The sequence below is a fragment of the Podarcis muralis genome, chromosome 17 (assembly GCF_964188315.1).
Source record: "Podarcis muralis chromosome 17, rPodMur119.hap1.1, whole genome shotgun sequence".
NCBI lineage: Eukaryota > Metazoa > Chordata > Lepidosauria > Squamata > Lacertidae > Podarcis > Podarcis muralis.
Genome location: NC_135671.1, coordinates 40,394,882 through 40,420,488, shown reverse-complemented (window position 1 = coordinate 40,420,488; position 25,607 = coordinate 40,394,882). Strand labels below are relative to the sequence as shown.

The 25,607-nt window shown below is 47.8% G+C and overlaps 1 protein-coding gene across 3 annotated transcripts in view; it reads left to right on the top strand.

Moving 5' to 3' along the window:
* LOC114587772 (vascular cell adhesion protein 1-like) overlaps positions 1-25,607 on the top strand; it is a 59,373-nt gene that overhangs the window by 16,853 nt on the left and 16,913 nt on the right. For 2 of the 3 annotated variants that reach the window (XM_028712493.2, XM_028712491.2), the window contains exons 3-4: positions 111-401; positions 1,067-1,327. In XM_028712493.2, coding sequence (XP_028568326.2) covers positions 111-401; positions 1,067-1,327 — 552 coding nt within the window. Of the gene's footprint in view, positions 1-110; positions 402-1,066; positions 1,328-8,058; positions 8,713-25,607 lie in introns of those variants that run through there. The other variant, XM_028712492.2, reaches the window with a different exon arrangement.

The window sequence follows — 25,607 nt, the reverse complement described above, 5'->3', positions numbered from 1 at the left end:
CATTTCCAACTTCAGAAAGCCAGGAGCTGTAGATTTCCTAGGCCTCTTTACTAGTTAGTCCTCACTTACCATTTCAGATGGTGGCCATTCATATCTTTATTTCCCCCCAGAGTTCTCAACCCCAGTTCTCAACCTTACTTCCAAGATTGTGGCTAATCACTGGGAGAAAATTGTATGCAGCATCCCGAGTTTGAAAGTGAGAGGTTCCAGCTCCCCATCTAATGTCAGCATCTTCCTGAAAAAGGGCAGTAATATCCTGAAGTGGGAGCGCAGCATCTCTGTGGAGTACAGCTTTTTGGCTAAGCCTCAGGAGGATGGGGATGTCATTCTCTGCGAAGCTAACCTCCAGGTGGGCTCAGAAGTACTGCAAAAAAGTGCAAACAGAACCTTGAAGATTGTGGGTAAGTTCTATTTGCTATGCATCTGATTGGTTTTGCCACGTGTTCAGGGCTGGGAGGGCCGGTTTGGAAGTAATTTAAGCACACATGTATCTAACAATTTATTCTAGCCTAGAGGGCTTAGGATACTTCTGTAGCCGAGTATTTTATTTATTTACGTGTTAAAACGCATTTATATGCCACCCAATTTACAACCAGCTGAAATACAAATTCATTTAAGCCAGTCCATTAAACAATAAATAATAAAGCACCCACCACTAACTATTGTTCCCCATTAAATCTTATTGGGCCCCTAAGACCAGTGTAAATAAAAAAGTATTCTATAAATGATGGAAGCACATTGCTGTTGGTGCTTCAAGGGCATGTTATTGCATAGGGTTGGCCAGGGGCGTGGCCAGGGTTTTTGTTGGGGGGGGGGAGAACCTCAGCTACCTATGTATTACTATTGATCTTTATTGATTTAGGGGAGGCAGCTGCCCCTCCCTGCCCCCCCAGCTATGCCCATGGAATTTGGCAGTGTCTTTTGGGGGGGGGGAATAGGTACCAGTACTCACCATGAAGTTGTAGTGGTTAAAAAGTGTTCATAGTAAAGCAAGGACCATTTGTATATCGTTTGCAGGTGGCTGATGGCTCCTGCAACTCATCAACCATTTTTTTTCTTATTGCAGCCAGTCCATACAATGTGAACATCTCAACAAATTTCACGGTGTACAAAACTGGTGCAGCCCTTGTGGTGAAGTGCCATGCAGAGGGAAAGCCCTTTCCAGAGTTTTCATGGGATCTCCCCTCCCAGACTGGCGTGGAGTACTCAGATAACAATAAGACCATCACAATCCCTTCAGCGCAAAAATACCACAATGGGACTTACCGATGTCTAGTACATAATGTCTATGGCAATGGCTCAACAGAGGTTGACATTCTGTATGAAGGTAGGTTGCATATGACTTTCTTTCCAGTCTCCCCCTTCCCACAGCGTAGCACTTTCTCGACGTCCTTCCTCATCCAAGGGTGCTTCCAGGATGAGACTTAATTTGCAAATGGGTCATTGAAATGTCACAAATGGGCCATTGATACCAGTCGTTGTTGCTTTTTTAACTCATTTAATTTCCCCCAGAATGGGTAAACTCAGCTTAAATGAGGGAAGAATATGAGCTGCTATTGTGATGCCAATGAAAACTGTGTAGACTCTGGTGAAAACTTGTACAGGATGAGAACCATCCATCCTAAAATACACACCCATCTCAAAGAATCTCAAGTTATTGGTTTCTCAGGAGACTAGGAATTGAAATTTCACCATACAGTGGTACCTTGGGTTACAAACTTAATTCGTTCTGGAAGTCTGTTCTTAACCCGAAGCATTATTGACCTGAAGCGCGCATTCCCTATATAGGCCTCCCACGGCCCTGGAAGCGGATTGCGTTCGTATCCCGAGGCAAAGTTCGCAACCCGGGACACCTACTTCCGGGTATATGGATTTCGTAACCCGAAGCGTTTGTAAGCAGGACTGTTCGTAACCCGAGGTACCACTGTATATGATCCTGAAAGAGAATTTGAAGTCATGATGCGTGGAGAACTATTTGGGGGATCTGACAGGAGATCAATTCAGATTTGAAAAGACTAAGAAAATTTCAAAGGTGAGGGGCTGCACTTCAATACTCCTCCACAGTTGAGGCTGATATAAATGGAAAGAAAGGGGGAACCTTTGCAAGGAATGTTCAAGTACCAAACTGGAAGTTAAGGATAATTTTCCATAAAAGAAAATACATTCAGCTGAAGACGTATTGTTTAAAGAGCTTCATGTGGATGCATCCTAATGCCATCTCTTCAGCTGCATCACTCTGAGGTGGTGTGAGGCAGTGCAGAATCTGTGCATTGCTGCCCTGTGGGCCTCCAACATTCCTCAGATGAAAATAGGGACATTTCCCACTCCTCCCCAACTGACTGGACTTGACCCCCCCCATTTCCTGTCAGAAGAAAGGCAAGGGCCAGCACGGCTACACCAACAGGACACAGCGCACAGGCCCTTCACCCTCCTGAGAAAACACCTTAATCCCAATTTTGTTTTATATTATTTTATTCTTTGGTAGATTTACAAAAAGAAAAACATACAGCCATAAATACATTTTAGAAAGGGGCAAAATTAGATGTAGATGCACAAAACATTTTTTTAAAAATCCAGACCAATTGCGTTCTGCTCCCCCCTTTCTTCCCCTCCCAGGAGGGCAGGGCTCTGCCTGCACCTCAGAGCCTGCACGTCCCATGGGGCTGGGCCTTGGTGGTGGCAGCCTCTCCTCCTCCTCCTCGCCTGCTCTCCAGCAGCTGCTATGAGTTGCCCAAAGGAGGAGGCTGGCAGCGATGGGCATGGAGAGGCAACGGGATGCTCCCTCACAGCTGCCACTGTCACCATCGTCATCACTGGAGACAAGCTCCTCCTCCTCCTCAAGCTTGGTGCTGGTGGGGGTTAATAGGGACATTCCAGGACATTCCGGGATCAAAACAAAAGCCGGGATGGTAATTCCAGGACTGCCTCCATAAAATTGGGACACTTGGAGGGTACGCGTGTGAGGAATTGTTGGGAGCTTCTCCATGAAGCATCTTCAGGCCCTGCACTAACTCTGCCTTCCCAGCGGGTCCTTTGATCTCCTGGGCACAAAGGCACATGAAGCCTGACTACTAGCTGGTCCTATGATTCCTGGGCACATGGGCCCTACTTTTAGGTGGTTCTGGGAGACTTCAACATCCATGCCAAGGCAGTTGGCTCTGGGGCGGCTCAGGACCTCATGACAGCCATGACAACCATGGGGCTGTCCCAGCATGCCACCGGCCCAACGCCCATGGCAGGCCACACTCTGGACCTTGTTTTCTCGACTGGGCAGGAAGATGGTGATGGGGGGGACGACATCGGCATCAGTCCCCTGTCATGTTCAGATCACTTCCTGTTGAGATTTAGGATGCCAGCACCTTTTCCCTCTGCAGAGGTGGGGGGCCTATTAGGAAGGTCCGCCCTTGGAGGCTGATGGATCCAGTGGGATTCCCAGTGGCTCTGGGGGTTTTTCCGGCTGATATGACTGGTGCCCCTGTCAAAGCCCCGGCTGACCTCTGAAACACCCGAATGGCTCGGGCTATTGACACAAACTCCCCTGAGCACCCTCTCCCACTTCGTGGAGCCCAACTGGTCTTAGGGCGAGGAAACAAGCTGGAAGACGACTTGAACACAAATGGAGGGAAGATCCAAATGAATGCAACCAAACACTGGTAAGGGCTCATTATGAAGCCTACCTTGTGGCAGTGAAGGCAGCAAAGAAGACATACCGTATTTTTCGCTCTATTGGACGCACCGCACCATAGGACGCACCGGACCATAGGAGTCTCCCCCTCTAAGTCAAGGTGCATTCTGTGCGTTCAAGGTGCACTCACCCAAAGCCTCCGGAGCCCAGTGGGAGTTCCCGCTGGGCTCTGGAGGCTTTGGGTTCCTTTCGACCTGCTCTTTGGGGCTGGTGGGGGGGAGTGCTGCTTTCCCCCACCGCCAGCCCCAAAGACCAGGTCGGGGAATAGCGGGAAGGCGGCGCTCCGCCCCCCCCCGCTGTCCCCCGATCTTGTGGGGCTGGCGGTGGGGAGAAGCGCTGCTTTCCCCACCGCCAGCCTCCAAACCAGGTCGGGTTTGGAGGCTGCTATCCGCAAGCCTTGGGAGCCCGGCTTGGGATGGCTTGGGCTCCCGCCAGGCTCCCCAGGCTTGCAGATAGCAGCCCGAAGCCTGGAGAGCGAGAGGGGTCAGTGCGCACCGACCCCTCTCGCTCTCCAGGCTTCAGCGAAAGCCTGCATTCGCTCCATAGGACGCACACACATTTCCCCTTCATTTTTGGAGGGGGAAAAGTGTGTCCTATAGAGCGAAAAATGCGGTACTTTGCTGCCTCCATTGCATCCTCATTATGGCAGAGCTTTTCCAGGCTGACCCAAAGGAGATAATAGAACTGACGGTAACATTTTGAAGATAAAATTGCACATTTTATTCACCTAGACCTTGACTCTGCTGTTATAGCAGATGAATCTCATGGGATGTCCAGAACACAGTCTAGTCCTGTTGTGTTGGCTGAGTTTCAGTTGGTAAGGCTCGAGGATGTGGACAAGGTGCTCAGATTAGTCAGGGCGACCACTTGCACTCTGGACCCTTGCCCCCCCCTGGCTGATAAAAACCATCAGGGAGGGAACAGCTGGCTGGGCCAGGGAGGTGATCAGTGCCTCTTTACAAGAGGGGGAGGTCCCTGCCTGTTTGAAGGAGGCAGTGGTAAAACCACTCCTTAAGAAACCTTCCCTGGATTCGGAAAACCTAACTAACTACTGGCCAGTTGCTAATCTCCCTTTCCTGGGCAAGGTTCTGGAGCGAGTGGTCGCAGACCAGATCCAGGCACTTTTGGAAGGAACTGATTTTCTAGATCCATTTCAAATGGGGTTTAGGCCTGGTTTTGGCACAGAAACAGCTTTGGTCACCCTATATGACCACCCTTTGGTCACCCTATCTGTCGAGAGAGAGACAAGGGAAACATGTCCCTGTTAATTCTCCTTGACCTTTCAGTGGCTTTCAATACCATCGACTATGGTATCCTTCTAGAGCGGCTGTCTGAACTAGGGGTAGGTGGCACTGCTTTGCAGTGGTTCCAGTCCTACTTGGATGGTCATTCCCAGAGGGTGTTGCTTGGGGAATGCTTTCCAGCTCTGTGGAAACTTCAATGTGGGGTTCTGCAGGGCTCAGTCCTATCCCCCATGTTGTTTAACATCTACATGAAACTGCTGGGTGGGGTTATCCAGAGGTTTGGAGTATGTTGTCAGCAGCATGCGGATGACACCCACCCCTGCTTCTCCTTTACATCTGCAGGTAAGGCAGGGGAAGTGCTGGACCAGTGTAGTAGTAGTAGTAGTAGTAGTAGTAGTAATAGTAATAATTTATTATTTGTACCCCACCCATCTGGCTGGGTCTCCCCAGCCACTAAAGGCAGCTTCCAACAAAGATTAAAAACACATTAAAATGTCAAACATTAAAAACTTCTCTAAACAGGGCTGCCTTCAGATGTCTTATAAATGTCAGGTAGTTGTTTATCTCTTTGACATCTGATGGGAGAGTGTTCCACAGGGCAGGTGCCACTACCGAGAAGGCCCTCTGCCTGGTTCCCTGTAGCTTTGCTTCTCGCAGTGAGGGAACCGCCAGAAGGCCTTCGGCACTGGACCTCAGTGTCCGGGCAGAACGATGGGGGTGGAGACTGGACTGAGGCCGTTTAGGGCTTTAAAGGTCAGCACCAACACTTGGAGTTGTGCTCGGAAACATACTGGGAGCCAATGTAGGTCTTTCAGGACCGGTGTTATCTGGTCTCAGCGGCCACTCCCAGTCACCAGTCTAGCTGTAGCATTCTGGATTAGTTGTAGTTTCCAGGTCACCTTCAAAGGTAGCCCCACGTAGAGTGCATTGCAGTAGTCAAAGTGGGAGATAACCAGAGCATGCACCACTCTGACGAGACAGTCCGCGGGCAGGTAGGGTCTCAGCCTGCATACCAGATGGAGCTGGTAGACAGCTGCCCTGGACACAGAATGGACCTGCGCCTCCATGGACAGCTGTGAGTCCAAAACGACTCCCAGGCTGTGCACCTGGTCCTTCAGGGGCACAGTTACCCCATTCAGGACCAGGGAGCCCTCCATACTCACCCGTCCCCGTCCCCCAAAAACAGTACTTCTGTCTTGTCAGGATTCAACCTCAATCCATTAGCCGCCATCCATCCTCTTGCCTCAGTAATGGAACCAACAAACTGAAGCTCAATCCAGATAAGACTGAGGCACTGTTAGTGGGTGGCTCCCTAGACCGGATGCTGGGAGGTCGCCTGCTCTTGATGGGGTTACACTTCCTCTGAAGAAGTGGGTACATAACTTGGGGGTATTCCTGGATCCTTTGCTGTCGCTTGAGGCTCTGGGGGCCTCAGGGGCCCGGAGTGCCTTTCATCAGCTTCGGCTGGTGGCCCAGTTACGCCCCTGCCTGGACAGGCAGGAATAGCCTAACTCAGGGGTCTGCAACCCGCGGCTCTGGAGCCGCATGTGGCTCTTTTACACCTTTGCCACGGCTCCGGGGCGGATACTAGCGAGGGGAGGAGGCGCATTGTGCGCCCTGACACTCCCCACTGTGGCAGGCGCTGTACTGGCTGTGACGTCGCATGGGGGCGGTGCATGCGTTAGTCACGCACCGTCCCGACGTCACCTTCCCGCCCGCTGTCAGATCGGAGGGCAGCGGCGCACATGCTTTAAATGTCGCAATGGTTTTGCAGCTCCCAGTTTTTTTCCCCTTCGGAAACGGGTCCAAGTGGCTCTTTTTGTCTTAAAGGTTGCAGACCCCTGGCCTAAATACAGTTGTCTATGTTCTGGTAACCTCAAGGTTAGATTACTGCAATGTGTTATACACAGGGCTGCTTCTGAAGACAGTTCGGAAACTTCAGCTAGTGCAGAATTGAACGGCTAGGCTGCTCACCAGAGCAAGATGGTTTGAGTATATTACACTCATTCTGGTCCAACTGCACTGGCTACCAATTAGTTTCCAGGCCCAATTCAAAGTGCTGGTTTTGACCTATAAAGCCTTAAATGGCTCAGGACTGTAATAGCTCAAGGACAACCTCTTTAAATATGAACCTACCTGGACCCTGCGATCATCTTCTGAGGCCCTTCTTCATGTGCCTCCTCCTTGAGAGGTCTGGAGGCTGGCAACACAAGAACTGGCCTTCTATGCAGTGGCCCCCTGTCTGTGGAATGCTCTCCCCAGGGAAGTTCGCCTGGTGCCTTCATTATACACCTTTAGTCTTCAAGCAAAAATGTTCCTTTTTAACCAGGCCTTTGGTTGATTTGATTGACATCCTATGCTCTTTTAAAATGTGGTTTTTTGGGGGGCGGGTATTGGGTTGTTGTTTTTATTTTGATTATATATTTTGTGGTTTTATATCTTGATTTTATGCTGTGAACTGCCCTGAGACCTCCCCCTGGGTATAGTGTGGCATATCATTTCTAATAATAATAATAATAATAATAATAATAATAATAATAATAATAATGGACATGCTGAGATTGGGCTGGAAGGAGAGAACCCCCCAGGCAGTAAAACTACCTTGCTGTTTTTGAATATGTTGACAAACTTTAATTCATTAGTGATTTGTTCTGCCTACATGAGCTAGACAAGTTATGCTACACCAGCATAGGAAAGGAGTTACTCTTTCAGATATTTGGGGCAGAAGTCATTTAGGGCTTTATACACTAAGGTCAGCTGCCTGAATTGGCAACCACTGCCACTGTTTTCAACAGGAGACCTGAAATGTGAGGCACTGTGTATGGCTCTTGCATACTTCCTACATCCTGTTGGTTTCAGTTAGGCTCATGCAGAATTTCTCCATGGCTGGTTGTGCCCCATGGTCCATCTGTTGCAGCAGCCTGTTTTCCAGTGCACAAGCCCTTCTTGCTGCTTGTCCCCCACTTACTGAGCGCTTCTTCCTCTGCAGCCCAATTCCATCCTGGAATCAGAATGGTAGAGTTGGAAGGGACGCTGAGAGTCATCCAGCTCAAACCCCTGCAATGCAGAAATCTGGATTCAGGCACCCATTACATCCATCACCTAATGTGCTGTCTTCTATTATTGCAGAGGCGCCTCGCAGCTGGGTTGCAGTCTGGGTGATCGTGTCGGTCTTGGTCTTGGGCATCTTGGGCACCATTTGCTACTTCCTAAAAAGAAGATGATCATTGGGGAAGAAAGCTCAAAGTCTCAAAGAGACTGTTTTTGGCACAATGGAGACGGCTAAAAGATCCATTTCTTAGCAAGCCCCCACAGAAGCAACCAAGAGAGGGAATAATTTACTGTGATTCAGGAGATGACAGCACTCGGCAGAACTATATGATAGCCTGAAAGCACATGAATTCCATTAATCTGCTACTAGCTGTAGACAAAATCAGGGACTGCTTCTGTGAAGAGCGATGGTGGAGTGAGCCACTCGGGCAGCCGGAGCAGTGCACATGCTGTGCACCAGGGGGCGGAGCATCCCGCCCAGGGGGTGCGATCCGCGCAGTGGATCACCACTGGGGGGATTTTGTCACCCCTCCCCCAGGGATGACACCCAGGGAGAGCTGCCCTCACTGCCCCCCCTTCCCACACCCCTGGTGAACAGCCAAGTACCTTTAGAGCAGCTGGAGTGGATCTTAGAGCTCTGGCAGAGAAAACATATAGAATATGGCATCAGACATGGAATTCAGCTGGAAAAGAATCTGTGTATTACTCATAGGTGAGGGGATCAAGTTTTCAGCCCTTGTTGTTGTTGTTGTTGTTTAGTCGTTTAGTCGTGTCCGACTCTTCGTGACCCCATGGACCAGAGCACGCCAGGCACTCCTGTCTTCCACTGCCTCCCGCAGTTTGGTCAGGCTCATGTTTGTAGCTTCGAGAACACTATCCAACCATCTCATCCTCTGTCGTCCCCTTCTCCTAGTGCCCTCCATCTTTCCCAACATCAGGGTCTTTTCCAGGGAGTCTTCTCTTCTCATGAGGTGGCCAAAGTATTGGAGCCTCAACTTCACGATCTGTCCTTCCAGTGAGCACTCAGGTCTGATTTCCTTAAGAATGGATGCGTTTGATCTTCTTGCAGTCCATGGGACTCTCAACAGTCTCCTCCAGCACCATAATTCAAAAGCATCAATTCTTCGGCGATCAGCCTTCTTTATGGTCCAGCTCTCACTTCCATACATCACTACTGGGAAAACCATGGCTTTAACTATACGGACCTTTGTTGGTAAGGTGATGTCTCTACTTTTTAAGATGTTGTCTAGATTTGCCATCGCCTTTCTCCCAAGGAGCAGGCGTCTTTTAATTTCGTGACTGCTGTCACCATCTGCAGTGATCATGGAGCCCAAGAAAATAAAATCTCTCACTGCCTCCATTTCTTCCCCTTCTATTTGCCAGGAGGTGATGGGACCAGTGGCCATGATCTTCGTTTTTTTGATGTTGAGCTTCAGACCATATTTTGCGCTCTCCTCTTTCACCCTCATTAAAAGGTTCTTTAATTCCTCCTCACTTTCTGCCATCAAGGTTGTGTCATCTGCATATCTGAGGTTGTTGATATTTCTTCCGGCGATCTTAATTCCGGCTTGGGATTCATCCAGCCCAGCCTTTCGCATGATGAATTCTGCATATAAGTTAAATAAGCAGGGGGACAATATACAGCCTTGTCGTACTCCTTTCCCAATTTTGAACCAATCAGTTGTTCCATATCCAGTTCTAACTGTAGCTTCTTGTCCCACATAGAGATTTCTCAGGAGACAGATGAGGTGATCAGGCACTCCCATTTCTTTAAGAACTTGCCATAGTTTGCTGTGGTCGACACAGTCAAAGGCTTTTGCATAGTCAATGAAGCAGAAGTAGATGTCTTTCTGGAACTCTCTAGCTTTCTCCATAATCCAGCGCATGTTTGCAATTTGGTCTCTGGTTCCTCTGCCTCTTCTAAATCCAGCTTGCACTTCTGGGAGTTCTCGGTCCACATACTGCTTAAGCCTGCCTTGTAGAATTTTAAGCATAACCTTGCTAGCGTGTGAAATAAGTGCAATTGTGCGGTAGTTGGAGCATTCTTTGGCACTTCCCTTCTTTGGGATTGGGATGTAGACTGATCTTCTCCAATCTTCTGGCCACTGCTGAGTTTTCCAAATTTGCTGGCATATTGAGTGTAGCACCTTAACAGCATCATCTTTTAAAATTTTAAATAATTCAGCTGGAATATCATCACTTCCACTGGCCTTGTTATTAGCGATGCTTTCTAAGGCCCATTTGACTTCACTTTCCAGGATGTCTGGCTCAAGGTCAGCAACCACACTACCTGGGGTGTACGAGACATCCATCTCTTTTTGGTATAATTCCTCTGTGTATTCTTGCCACCTCTTCTTGATGTCTTCTGCTTCTGTTAGGTCCTTTCCACTTTTGTCTTTTATTATGGAAATCTTTGTACAAAATGTTCCTTTCATATCTCCAATTTTCTTGAACAGATCTCTGGTTCTTCCCATTCTATTGTTTTCCTCTATTTCTTTGCATTGCTCATTTAAGAAGACCTTCTTGTCTCTCCTTGCTATTTTTTGGAAATCTGCATTCAATTTCCGGTATCTTTCACTATCTCCCTCGCATTTTGCTTGCCTTCTCTCCCCCGCTATTTGTAAGGCCTCGTTGGACAGCCACTTTGCTTTCTTGCATTTCCTTTTCATTGGGATGGTTTTAGTTGCTGCCTCTTGTATAATGTTACGAGCCTCCATCCATAGTTCTTCAGGCACTCTGTCCACCAAATCTAAATCCTTAAACCTGTTCCTCACTTCCACTGTGTATTCATAAGGGATTTGACTTAGATTGTATCTTACCGGCCCAGTGGTTTTTCCTACTTTCTTCAGTTTAAGCTTGAATTTTGCTATAAGAAGCTGATGATCTGAGCCACAGTCAGCTCCAGGTCTTGTTTTTGCTGACTGCATAGAGCTTCTCCATCTTTGGCTGCAGAGAATATAATCAATCTGATTTCGATGCTGCCCATCTGGTGATGTCCATGTGTAGAGTCGTCTCTTGTGTTGTTGGAAAAGAGTGTTTGTGATGACCAGCTTGTTCTCTTGACAGAACTCTATTAGCCTTTGCCCTGCTTCGTTTTGAACTCCAAGGCCAAACTTGCCAGTTGTTCCTTTTATCTCTTGACTCCCTACTTTAGCATTCCAATCCCCTATTATGAGCAGAACATCCTTCTTTGGTGTCACTTCTATAAGGTCTTGTAAGTCTTCATAGAATTGGTCAATTTCAGTTTCTTCAGCACCAGTAGTTGGTGCATAAACTTGGATTACTGTGATGTTAAAAGGTCTGCCTTGGATTCGTATCGAGATCATTCTATCATTTTTGAGATTGCATCCCAGTACAGCTTTCGCCACTCTTTTGTTGACTATGAGGGCCACTCCATTTCTTTTACGGGTTTCTTGCCCACAGTAGTAGATATGATAGTCATCCGAACTGAATTCGCCCATTCCCGTCCATTTTAGTTCACTGATGCCCAGGATGTCAATATTTATTCTTGCCATCTCATTTTTGACCACCTCCAACTTACCCAGGTTCATGGTTCTTACATTCCAGGTTCCTATGCAATATTTTTCTTTACAGCATTGGACTTTCCTTTCGCTTCCATGCATATCCGCAACTGAGCGTCCTTTCGGCTTTGGCCCAGCCGCTTCATCAGCTCTGGATCTACTTGTACTTGTCCTCCGCTCTTCCCCAGTAGCATGTTGGACACCTTCCGACCTGAGGGGCTCATCTTCCAGCGTCATAACTTTTATATGCCTGTTGTCTTTGTCCATGGAGTTTTCTTGGCAGGGATACTGGAGTGGCTTGCCGGTTCCTGCTCCAGGTGGATCACGTTTGGTCAAAACTCTCCACTATGACCTGTCCATCTTGGGTGGCCCTGCACGGCATAGCTCATAGCTTCTCTGAGTTATTCAAGCCCCTTCGCCACGGCAAGGCAGTGATCCATGAAGGAGTTTCAGCCCTTAAGGATGTGGAAAATGTCCATTGAAATCTCAGAAGCTTAGTCTGGTTTGATTAAAAATCCCAGCCGCTGTGGGGAGACCTTCCCTATGACTTGCAGCACCAGAATAAATTATGCAAAATAAGGTAAATTTTGCTCCCCCCCCCCCATTTATGCATTTATACAGGTTGCTGAATGTTTCCTTGGTGCAGATTTTGGGGTTCAGCAGCCCTTCTCTGCCCACCTTTCTCCCAATAAAATCATTTATTTGGTTAAACGTTTGGTTAAACGTTTCCAACTGGTATATAGTGGTAAGCTTATGTCTGAGCCCACACGCCTAGATGCTTGAGAAATGAATGCCACAGACCTGAAGCGTGAGCACTAAATGACAAAGGCTTCGGTATGCCACCCATACAAATCTCCCTAAGGGAGATGCCTGCCATTGAGCTTGGCAACAGCAAGTTTTGCCTCTGAAGCAGGTCTCAGAGGAGGAGCCACCAGACCCTGTAGATAAGCAGATGCTCATGATACCCTTCCCCATCTTGGAAAAGGGACACCCACGGAACCACTTTCTCTCAAATGTCTAGAGACATAGGCTAATCTTGGTGCTTGGGGAAAGGAGTGTTTATGGCTGCGCATTTCCACTGTCTTTGAAAAAGGCTGCTGCGTATGCATCCCTCTCTGAGGTTAATGCAGGCAAAGCTCTAAACCACAGGCTCCATGGGGGCCTGGAAACCTCTGGGATATTCCTGGCCTGTTCCTTGAATTTTAAGTGTTTGGCTTGTTTACAGAAAGACTACTGTTAAGTTGTGGGTGAACATATCAGACGACACAGCGATTCTTCAAACAGCTCTTGTTTATTCACAGGCCAGAGCAGAACGGAACTGAAGGGTTCAGTCAGCCTGCTTATATAGAGCTCCACTAGAACGCGACAGTAACCACTTTCTGTAACTATCCAATCACTGAACGTCACTTTCAATCCCTTATTTGCATATGTGGACCTGAGTGAAAACTATCTACAGTATCCCCCTGCTGGCCTAGGGTGAGAACTTCAGTACATAACAACTACATTTGCTTGTAGAAAAATTACATTTCTTAAGCTTTCCCTTTTGGAGTTCCAAGGTTAAATATGGGGGCAGCTGCTCTGCAGATGTAGATCTGCTCTCATTGTCCAGCATTTTGGTGACAATGGCTGATGGGTTGTATTAGGTAGGTGTAGGAATATAATGAACTATATTTTATCACCCTACAGGCCCATGTGTGTGAGGTATCAGTCAAAAGGATCAGCTTACCATTTGCATTTAAAAGCACGGTGCTGAGCAGAGTTTAAACCCCATCATGAACAGTTTAATTGAAAACATAGGCATCCCCGCTCCTCCTTAACAGTCACCCAGCTTTATGGGGACAGGGGGAACCTTGCAGGAAAGGACCATGTCTGCATGTGTGTTGTGTGTTTATTGCTTTCCTTCCCCTGGCAGTGACAAAATATTTCTGCTTCTGATCTTAATCTTGTTTTGCCCTCTCCAGCCCCCACCCCCATGTGCACACTAATTTTGTGAAAGGCAGGTTGGGGCTGCCACATGGAGAGCAGTGGCTTGTGTTGCCATTGACACGTGTTCCCACTTACACAAGTGCCGAAAATGGTGCCAAAAGGGGTCTGCGCAGAACGGGGCAGAACGGGGAAATCTCCACTTCCAGGCCTGCAGTGCGCGTGGCAGCCATGGAAGGAATGTGGATGGTCAAGGGAGCAACCACAGCAGGCCTGCTGGCTTGGCCCTGGGACTGTGGGGGCCGGGGGCCACACACAATGTGGGTGCGTGGACGCCTGATGTTGACACATCCACGGCATGAGCTGACATCACACGCATTTGGAGAGATGGTTTGATCAGGCACCCCCCCCCCCGGCTCCGTCCCTGGAGGCTGCCTCCTCGCTCCCAGCAGCAGTTCCGCTGTGGGTCAGGTCTGACCCAGGGCCAGAGGGGAGGAGATGGGGCAGTGGCAGCACTGCGGCCAAGGCTCTCCTCTCCTGCCCTGCCCTGAGAGGAGGAGGAGGAGGAGGAGAGGCAGCGACAGCCATGTTGCCACCCCACCTCTCTCCAGCACAGGGCTGCACGCATGGGAGTTGCCTGCTCCCTCAGGCCCAGCCGCAGCTGCGCTCCTGGGTCAGGCATGACCCGAGAGGTGGAGAGAAGGAGGAGAGTTGTGGCTGTGCTGCTGCCCCTCACCTCAACTGGGCAGCACTGTGCAAGGATACTGCCAAGGCAGCCTTCTCACTGGGGTGGGGCGGGGCGCAGCGAGCTCCCTCTGTGTCCCACCCTCCTTGGCGTGCGCGCCCCTGGTGCAAAAAGCTTGGGTGCCTGGCCCCTTCATGGGGAATGGTGTGATGGCTGGAGCACCCAGCCCCCCCCCCTGCACGCAGCGCCTAGGAACCACTGGGTTAGTCTTTCAGGTGCCACAAGAGTCTTGGCTGTTTTAGCTTCCTTGGCTTTCTTGCGACTACCACAGGGGGGAGCCGTAGGTTTAAAAGAAAACCTGCATGACTCTATTTGGTGTAATCTAGCTATGTGTAATATTCAGTGCCTCAGTGTGAAACCTGCCCCCCTGCCACCCCCGCCTTCTCCCTCCACCTTGCTTAGGGGCAGCTCTCCTACATAGACTGGAGAGAAATTTCCCTTGACTTACGAAAATTTTGTGTGAGGGGATTTTCTTTAAACAAATACATTTCTTTGGAAATGAGAAGCAGACCACCAAGGGTGGCCTGCCATGAGGCAGGGGGAAGCAGTTGCCTTCGGGCTGCTCAGCGCTCCCTCCGCCAGCTCCTCTGGGGCTGCCTCTTCATTGCTCACTGCCTTCAGTGGGATGGGGCTTCCCTCAGGCCGTGGGGGGAAGGAGGTGTGGCAGCTGGGGGTCGAAATGGGGGTGGGCTGCAGAGGACGAGGAGGGGAAACTCCATTTTCTGTTTTGCTGCTAGTGGCAAAATAACTTGGATTGACCTTGCAGACAGCATCTGTTTCACAACCTTTCTAAACCCATGCCTGCTTCTTTTAGCTATTCTAAAAATCCCACCCTCTTTCAAACCTGTCTCTCCTAGTTATTTTTTAAAATGTTCAAAAGATTGAACTATCCACAAGTCCGGGCTTAAGGCATGGAAAGGAAAATTAGGCAAACTCTCCCCATCCCCACTAACCCCCCTGGCCGATCACCCACAATTCCAACATGCAGCACAAAACCTCCAGATAAAAACCTGGCAAGTCAAAGGCCTACACTGTCTAAAAGACTTCTACAAAACAACAAACCCATACCAACACAAGAAATACAAGACAAAGTAGGGGACACCCAAATACCTTGGCTAACACATCGTCAACTACATGTCTTCTTAAACAATCCAGTGGCAAAATCAGCAGCCACTAAGCCCTTGACCACCTTCGAAAACCTTCTCCTGGCAGCAGGGGGACACAGCAAAAGGATGGTATCCACAATATACAAAATACTGCTCAAAATCCCCTTTGACGCAATTAAAGAACAATGGGAGCACAACATAGGGTATGAAATTAAACCCACCCAATGGACTAGAATGTGGTCTAAACCTCCCTTTAAGTCCTTGCCGGCCAAAAGAAGGGAACTCACTCAGAAACTCACCTACGGGTGGTACTCAACACCACGGAAACTGGCGCTGATATGCCCAGGAACCTCACCAAGATGTGGGAGAGGCTGCACCTCCACAGGCACATACCTCCAGACGTGGTGGGAATGCCCTAAAATCCAACCCTTCTGGACATCAGTCCTCCAAGAGATAAGCAGAATTCACCCCAGAACTGGCCCTACTGAACATCTTCCAAGATCATAATGACCACCCACATTATAAAGAGCTTTCAGCAGCCAGAAGCCTCATAGCCAGACACTGGACAGACCTGTCAGGAGTAAACATGAACCACTGGTACCAAATCCTATGGAAAACAGCCTTACTAGGAAAGATAACCAACAGACTGAAACTGACACAGGGAAAAATAGAAGAGGACGCCTTCACCCCAGTATGGCTCCCCTTTATCACACAGCCCAACAAGACAACGACAAGAACCCACCGATAGCATACAAATCATTCTGGCTAATTTGACCCAGCAAGCCCTCCCTCCCCCCACAAATGCAAACAAACCCCACAGCCACCAACCACAGGCAACCAACCACCCCCTGCCCCCCCCCAATACCTCTCACTACCAAGGAAATGTAATAACAAATAGAAAGAGAACCTACCCCGGTGATGCTGACACAAAACCTCACATGCACACTATACAAAAGAAAATAAGCTTCTCCACCCCAGCCCTTCTTTCACCACCTCGTCTTCCCCAACCTTATACCGTGGTACCTCGGGTTACATACGCTTCAGGTTACAGACTCCGCTAACCCAGAAATAGTGCTTCAGGATGAAAACAGAAATCGTTCTCCGGTGGCGCAGCGGCAGCAGGAGGCCCCATTAGCTAAAGTGGTGCTTCAGGTTAAGAATGGACCTCCAGAACGAATTAAGTACTTAACCTGAGGTACCACTGTACTGTACTCACAACAAATGTAACTGATTTGTAAGAAAGGCTGTACAACCTGAAAAAAGAGACAAGGCATGTACTTTTGTAAACCAAGAGAATCATTAAAAAAAATTTTTTTTTTTAGATTCCAACTCAGGCCTTTGTATTTCTACTAGTGGGTTGATGGAGGGAAGCCCACCCATTTGCCATCTGACACAGAGACACTTGCTTTGTTACCTTAATGGCCCAAACTTAGAGGGCCATTACCTGAGCAGGAAGCTAGCCTGGCTTTTCCGGGAATGGATCTGTGCTGCATCCAGGAATTAAAACAAAAAAGATTGAACTAATATGACTTTTAATCATAAATAATATTTTGAGACTTAATAATAGACATGAATCAAAGTGCTTATAATTTTTTTTTAAAAAAAATTTCAAGGTGAGGTTCAGTTAGTGAGTCCTGGAAGTGGAAGCCTTGCAGAAGGATTTCTGCTTGTGCAATGGCTCTTTCCCCTCTGCTCCCAGTGTTACTGGGGGTGGGGAGCCCTGGAGCAGTGCAGTGGGGGGAGCGGGGAGGATCATTCCATCTAGCAAGCCCAAATGCCTCCCCTGACAGAATGGTCGCCTTAGCAGAAGGCTGAAGTCCGCTCAGTAATTTCCAAAAAACTGTCCGGGGCTGGTTGGACAAAGGAACGGCGTGAGACACCAGTTGGGGAAGCCCCAGGGGAAGAAAGCGCAGAGCCCAGGGACTGGTGGGGGACAAGAAGGAGTGGCCCGAGGGAGAGGAGTGGGAGAGGAGGTGTCAGAAGGGCCTGGTGGCATCAAGGGGCAGGGGCCTGGCCTCAGGTGTCCCTAGGACCCTCGTTATTTTGCCAGAGAAGAACGTGTTCGTGCTGTAGAGGTTGTGCTCTGAGTAGCCCACGCAGCTTTTCCAACTCTACAATTCTATGATTGAACAGCTTATTATTGATTATTTAATGTCCACATTGCTGAATTTATTTAAAAATCTCTACGTGGTATACCAAAAACTGAAGTGACAACAGGCACTTACCGTATACAGAGCATTACAAAAATATGCTTCTTTTTAAAATGTCACATGAATACAAAGTTACTATTACAAAATTATTATAAATATATATTCTATGATTCTAACACCCCCAGAACTTTTCAAGTGACCCATTCTTACATACAAAATTTGAGACCTCAGGGAATTTCCATGGGATTTTCTCAGTTGGCTAATTTCTCGGGAATTTTGTTGAAGTGGATGAAGCATTCAGTTTCCCTTTCAGCAAAGAGCTGTCCTTCCCTCTCCAGCAAACAGAATTTCTCAACAAAAGTGTTCAGAATCTCTTTGTGTCATATGTATCCCTTAAAAATTGCTCCCTGGATGTTTGTGTAAAGGGACAAAGAAATGACTTGTGGAAAATACTTATCCAACCTGGGAAATTCTGTGGAAAGTTTGTGAGCCTTAAATAGTCTTTATCAAGGACATTGTCATCTACTTATATTCCGACAATTCCCCAGTGATAGTTGAAGATTGGCTCAAAACCAGGAAGAAATAATTGCCGCCACCCCCCCCCTTTTTTTGAATGTGCGAAGGCAGAGTTAAATATCAGTTCTGCATCAAACAAATATTTCCGGGCCAGGAGACTGAGCTGGCTTATTTAGATACTGGATTTTCTCCCTGCTAGAAAAAGCATAGTTCTCCTTTCCCCACCCCCACCGGAAGCCTGCAAGCCAACAGTACATTCCTGCCCCATTTGCTAATGCTGTTCTGTGTTTATATTGAATTGCCATTTGAAACTGAAATAACTGTTTGATTTTTAAGAGAATTAGCTTGGGTGTGGCAGAAGTCTCTTAGATTGCAACAAATATATCAGACCAGTGACTTTCCTGCTTGGCAGGGGGTTGGACTCGATGGCCCTTGTGGTCTCTTCCAACTCTATGATTCTATGATTCTAGGACACAATCCTGCACTTGAGATTCACCAGATATACTACCACAGTGACAGTTAGGCAGGAGGAACTTTTCAGATACACTGGTGCAAAACACCATTTTTTCATTTTCTGTTTGTGTGTCTTTTCCTCTCCCCTGCCAGATTGTCACAGATTGCACACCATGCAGTTCCACCTTAGTGTTGTGTTTCCAGTTCTAGCGTGAGGTGAGGATAACCCTGCAAGCAGATGCTCAAATTGGTAGCAGGAGCAACAGCCTTTGTAGCCTTAGTAGTTTTCTTTCCTTAAAGGTAAAGGGACCCCTGACCATTAGGTCCAGTCGCAGATGACTCTGGGGTTGCGGCGCTCATCTCGCTTTATTGGCCAAGGGAGCCGGCGTACAGCTTCCGGGTCATGTGGCCAGCATGACTAAGCCGCTTCTGGAGAACCAGAGCAGCGCATGGAAACGCTGTTTACCTTCCCACCGGAGTGGTACCTATTTATCTCCTTGCACTTTGACGTGCTTTCAAACTGCTAGGTTGGCAGGAGCAGAGACCGAGCAACGGGAGCTCACCCCGTCACGGGGATTCAAACTGCTGACCTTCTGATTGGCAAGCCCTAGGCTCTGTGGTTTAGACCACAGCACCACCCGCATCCCTTTCTTTCCTTAGAGGATGGCTAAACTGGCAGGACCACAATGCACCTCCCCTCTTCAAAAAGAACAGAGAGTTAAACCATTAAAAGACTAATGCAGTCACAAATGAACACAAATATGTATTACAAGATACAAAGCCGTGGGGTTTGACCAGATCTCCCTAGGGGGGCCCTCCAACACCACAATTCTATGATTCGTTGCTCTTACAAAGAACATGACCCTGACTATCCAAATCCAGAAGGATCTTATGCTAAGCGCAAGCCCCCGGGGGCCCAGCTAGTCCAGCATCCTCTTCTCACAGCGGCCGCCGATCAGATGCCCAGGCACATCCTGCAAGCGAGCAGTGGGGCTGCAACACCAGGGGGGAGGGAGGAGTGGGCCTGCTTAGTTGCGGTGGGGTTAAGTGGGAAGGCTCCAAAGAAATTAACTTTTATAATATTTTACTGTATCTTGCTGTGTTTGAAACCTTTTCATAAAAGCCTCTTCTACATCTAAGTATACCTGCTGTTTAAGGTTAGGTGGTTTTGAACAGCAACACAGCACTCGCTGCCTGCGCCCGGGCGCCTCGCCAGAGTGACCCCTGCCCATGTGCTCGCCAAAGAAGGAGGCAGACTCGGGCTGGCCGGAGCAAAGGACCGCTTCCCCCGGGTTTCCAAGCGAGCCCCCCGCAGCGTGCCGGTGCTGCTGCTGGGGCACCTGGGGGGCTGCCAAGGCAGGGCCAGTGTGCCCTGAAGCAGCTGGGAAGGCTGGGCTGGAAGGGCGGGCTCCCTCTGCTCCCGCCCCCCCGCCCGCCGCGTGCCTGCTCTTCCTGGGGCCCACGCTAAGCCCCTGCTAAGTTTTCCAAGTTTTATTGCGGCAAAAGCCAGTGACACTAAACACCACAAGATCAAACAAAAAGAAATCAACAACAACATCAGAAAAAAAGGGGGAAAAGGGGGATTAGAATCATAGAATCATAGAGTTGGAAGAGACCACAAGGGCCATCGAGTCCAACCCCCTGCCAAGCAGGAAACACCATCAGAGCACTCCTGACATATGGCTGTCAAGCCTCTGCTTAAAGACCTCCAAAGAAGGAGACTCCACCACACTCCTTGGCAGCAAATTCCACTGTCAAACAGCTCTTACTGTCAGGAAGTTCTTCCTAATGTTTAGGTGGAATCTTCTTTCTTGTAGTTTGGATCCATTGCTCCGTGTCCGCTTCTCTGGAGCAGCAGAAAACAACCTTTCTCCCTCCTCTATGTGACATCCTTTTATATATTTGAACATGGCTATCATATCACCCCTTAACCTCCTCTTCTCCAGGCTAAACATGCCCAGCTCCCTTAGCCGTTCCTCATAAGGCATCGTTTCCAGACCTTTGACCATTTTGGTTGCCCTCCTCTGGACACGTTCCAGTTTGTCAGTGTCCTTCTTGAACTGTGGTGCCCAGAACTGGACACAGTACTCCAGGTGAGGTCTGACCAGAGCAGAATACAGTGGCACTATTACTTCCCTTGATCTAGATGCTATACTCCTATTGATGCAGCCCAGAATTGCATTGGCTTTTTTAGCTGCCGCGTCACACTGTTGGCTCATGTCAAGTTTGTGGTCAACCAAGATTCCTAGATCCTTTTCACATGTACTGCTCTCAAGCCAGGTGTCACCCATCTTGTATTTGTGCCTCTCATTTTTTTTGCCCAAGTGCAATACTTTACATTTCTCCCTGTTAAAATTCATCTTGTTTGTTTTGGCCCAGTTCTCTAATCTGTCAAGGTCGTTTTGAAGTGTGATCCTGTCCTCTGGGGTGTTAGCCACCCCTCCCAGTTTGGTGTCATCTGCAAATTTGATCAGGATGCCCTTGAGTCCATCATCCAAGTCGTTGATAAAGATGTTGAATAAGACCGGGCCCAAGACAGAACCCTGTGGCACCCCACTAGTCACTCTTCTCCAGGATGAAGAGGAACCATTGATGAGCACCCTTTGGGTTCGGTCAGTCAGCCAGTTACAAATCCACTGAGTGGTAGCATAGTCAAGTCCGCATTTTACCAGCTTCTTTACAAGAATATCATGGGGCACCTTGTCAAATGCCTTGCTGAAATCAAGGTAGGCTACATCCACTGCGTTCCCTTCATCTACCAGGGTTGTAATTCTGTCAAAAAATGAGATCAGGTTAGTCTGACATGACTTAGAATCATAGAATCATAGAGTTGGAAGAGACCACAAGGGCCATCGAGTCCAACCCCCTGCCAAGCAGGAAACACCATCAGAGCACTCCTGACATATGGTTGTCAAGCCTCTGCTTAAAGACCTCCAAAGAAGGAGACTCCACCACACTCCTTATTTTTCAGAAATCCATGCTGACTATTGGTGATCACAGCATTCCTTTCTAGGTGCTCACAGACTGTTTGCTTAATGATCTGCTCCAGAATCTTCCCTGGTATTGATGTCAGACTGACTGGGCGATAATTATTTGGGTCCTCTCTTTTCCCCTTTTTAAAAATAGGTACAACATTTGCCCTCCTCCAGTCTGCCGGGACTTCGCCTGTTCTCCAGGAATTCTCAAAGATGACTGCCAGTGATTCTGAGATCACATCTGCCAGTTCTTTTAATACTCTTGGATGCAGTTCATCTGGCCCTGGAGACTTGAATACATCTAAACTAGCCAAGTATTCTTGTACTAGCTCCTCAGTTATTCTGGGCTGTGTTTCCTCTGCTGAATCATTTGCTCCAAATTCTTCAGGTCGGGCATTGTTTTCTTTATCGGAGAAGACTGAGGCAAAGAAGGCATTGAGGAGTTCAGCCCTTTCTGTGTCCCCTGTTTGCATTTCACCATCTTCTCCTCTGAGTGACCCCACTGTTTCTTTGTTCTTCCTTTTGCTACGGACATACCCATAAAAGCCTTTTTTGTTGCTTTTAACCTCTCTAGCAAGCCTGAGTTCATTCTGTGCTTTAGCTTTTCTGACTTTGTGTCTACACGTGCTGGCTATTTGTTTGAATTCCTCTTTGGTGGTTTCCCCCCTTTTCCATTTTTTGTACACATCCTTTTTTAATCTTAACTCAGTTAAAAGTTCTTTAGATAGCCACCCTGGCTTCTTTAGGCACCTTCCATGTTTCCGTCTCATTGGTATTGCCTGAAGTTGTGCTTTTACTATCTCCCTCTTAACAAACTACCAGCCATCATGAACTCCCTTTCCTTTTAGTATTTAGTATTTAGTATTACTGTCCATGGGACCTCACCCAGCACTTCCCTAAGTTTTATGAAGTCGGCTTTCTTAAAGTCAAGAAATTGAGTCCTAGTATGCTTGGCTGCTACTTTCCGCTGTATAGTAAACTTCAGAAGAGCATGATCACTCGCGCCTAATGATCCTTCCACTTCTACCCCACTAACCAGGTCATCAACATTGGTTAGGACCAGATCTAAAATGGCTGTTCCTCTTGTTGCTTCTCCCACTTTCTGGACAATGAAGTTGTCTGCAAGTCCAGTGAGGAATCTGTTTGACCTTATGCTCTTGGCTGAGTTTGACATCCAACAAATATCCGGGTAATTGAAGTCCCCCATTACTACTATCTCCCTTCCTTTTGCATGCTTGGCCATCTGTTCCAGGAAGGCATCATCTATGTCCTCGGTTTGGCTTGGGGATCTGTAGTAAACTCCCACAGTGAGGTCTCTGTTATTCTTCTCTCCCTTAATTTTGACCCAAATGCTCTCACTTTGGCTTTGAGGTTCTAAATCTTGGATCTCTTCACAGGTATACACATCCCTGACATATAACGCCACTCCTCCTCCTTTCTTGTCTGGTCTGTTTGTCTGAAATAGATTGTATCCCTCCATTATTACATTCCAATCGTGGGACTTATCCCACCAGGTTTCAGTGATGCCTATTATGTCATATTTAGTTTGCTGTACCAAGAGCTCAAGCTCATCTTGTTTATTTCCCATGCTTTGCGCATTAGTGTACAGACATTGAAGTCCATTAATCATTCCCCCGTGTCTCTTATTTAAGGATTTTTTCCTCCCACCACTAGGTCTGTGTGCTGTTTGCTCCATTTGGTCTATGACCTTTGGATGATCATCTTCATCAAAAGATTACACAAGGGAACTTCGCAGTGTGCCATTCAACAGAGGAGATTTACGCTTCCTGATTACTAAAGTGCAAAATTTGGCCACCTCATATGATATTGAGCTTGAGGAATCTTCCAGGAGGTATTTTCGTAGAATTTCGGGGGAGGATTCCAGATAATGTTGTAGAGGTATAAATTTTGATAAAAGCGGCAAAATAAGTTGAATTCGTTCTTCACTATAAAATTCGCAAAATAGAAGGATGTGTGTGACAGATTCTACCTTATTAGACATACAGGGGCAGAGACGCGCATGCATTGGTACCCGCGTGAATTTGCCGTACAGCACTGCTGAGGGCATTGTCTCAAAGCGGGCTCTAGAGAAAGCCCATCTATAAGCTTCGTTAGTGATGTTAGTTAAGTAAGGGGCAGCTGCAAAATTAGGCCAAGCTTTTAAACATCTATACGTCTCCGGGAGTAGGGCGTCTTCTTGTTGTAATTCGACATCATAAAGTCTCTGAGTGATAATTGCTTTTGCCTTGTTCAGAGTTCCAATAAAAAGATTTTCAGGGTTTAGGCCAATTTGTTTGGCTAAGCCCCTGCAGGGTCCACAAACCCTTCCCCCTTGAAGCTGCCATTTGCATTTCAGGGAAGCCTTTGCTGGAACCAATGAGTGATGATTTTGTCAGGAGCATTGCGGCAGGGAGACAAAGAGGTAAACTCCACCCCTGCCACCAATTCCCAGTATCTCCCTAACAAATTATGCAATTAATCTCACATCTAATTGGGCCCTGCTGATGAATCTGCGCCCACTTGTGTCATCAGGTACCCACTATGCACTCTGGCACCAGGGAAGGACCATCTGTCATACTAGGACCTTCCTGGAAAGACGTTTTATGGAGAGGTTTCTTCTTAAGGAGGCTAGTAAATTCTTAGAAACCCTGAAGCCTAATTCTCCCTCACAAAGCACCTCTCCCAGCAAGAAATAACATCCTGATCCAAACTAAAATGCTGTAATAGTTGACCACACAAAATACTTTCTTTTGAAAATGGCAAAGCTGCTGTGTCAGCCTGGAGTGAAAGAGCCTGGAGTGAAAGAGCCTGGAGTGAAAGAGCTGACCATGGAAAAGTGCTTAATTAATGACTGGGAGGAATACTCTGTTTCAGCTGTTAGAGCAAGAACAGCAGTTCAAAGTGGAATGAGCTTCTCCAGGACTAAAGGCTAGCCCCCCCCCCCCGATTCCTCTTTGTTCCTACTGTTATAAGAAAAACGGATCCTTTTCCCTTATGGGGTATCTAAGAGCCCACATAGAGTCCTTAAGCAGGTTCCCTATCAGAAGGAGAAAACAACAGAGGCCAGCCAGAGAATAGGGAGAAGCAATGCAGCTAGTAAGCGTGATCTTCATTAACTGTTGCAACAGGGTCCCCACTCACCACACACAGGAGGGAGGAGGAACCCAGAACAATAGTGTGCAAGCCCCCCTTATATAGACCTTTGACATTGCCTACCCTGGAAGACATTCCCAGAAGCGAGTGGCAGTTTCAGGGCTGCTCTGAGCAAGTGCCAGCCTAGGGGGGCAAGTGTGCGCTTGCCCAGGAAGTGCTTGCACAGAAAGACATGGAAACCAGGTATGCTGGCAGACCCTGGGCCAAAGGTCCCTCAAGCCTGGATCCAGACATTAGAGCTCCGACTCTCTAGTGCTGCCTGAGCAGTCAAGCTTTTCTGCTGTGGATATAGTACACATACATATGAAGTCAGAAGTGGATTTAGGGGAGCATGCCTGGTTTGGTCACACTGGGCATGGAGCCTTGAAGGTGCTGCAGGAGATTCCACAACTAGTATTTCAAATGGAGCACCAGAGGCAGGTGGGATGCCAAATTTTGGCATCACAAGGACACCACTGGCATTTGAGATGCTAAAGCCCACAACTACGTAATGAAATGTTATCCTGAGTACATGTAGGGTTTTTTTTGTGGGAGTGGGGAAATTGTGAGGTCAGAAGGAAAGGAAATGTAGAAAAATACAGGCAATGGTAATTTCCTAAGTACCATTGGTAATTCATGAAACAGTTCTTGATAATATAGACATTATGGTATTGGTTAAGTCAATTAATATGTATAATCTGTTAAAAATTCTTGTCCTCCACAGAATCATTGTGGGTAGTGATACTAAGCCCCAAGAAAACTTGAGGACTAAGGACTAAATTCCCCCTGGGAGTTTTGTATATTAACACAGTGAACAGGTACTGAGAAAATATGACGTAACAGAAGTACGTCAAGGATCAAAAAAACACCAATGACAATGACACTTCTCACTCATAGGCCTTGGATGTCTTGGGAGGTTGGAATGCTCCCCCAATGACTTTTGAATATTGATATGTCCAGGGCTGGATGTAAAGCAAACCACAAAACGGTGCCTCCACCAACAGGAAAGAAGGGGGCGGGGAGTACATTAGGGACAAGAGGGGAATAAAGATCTTTATCAGGAACGGGGGGGGGGGGGGGAGAAACCAGCAGCACCTCCTAATCAT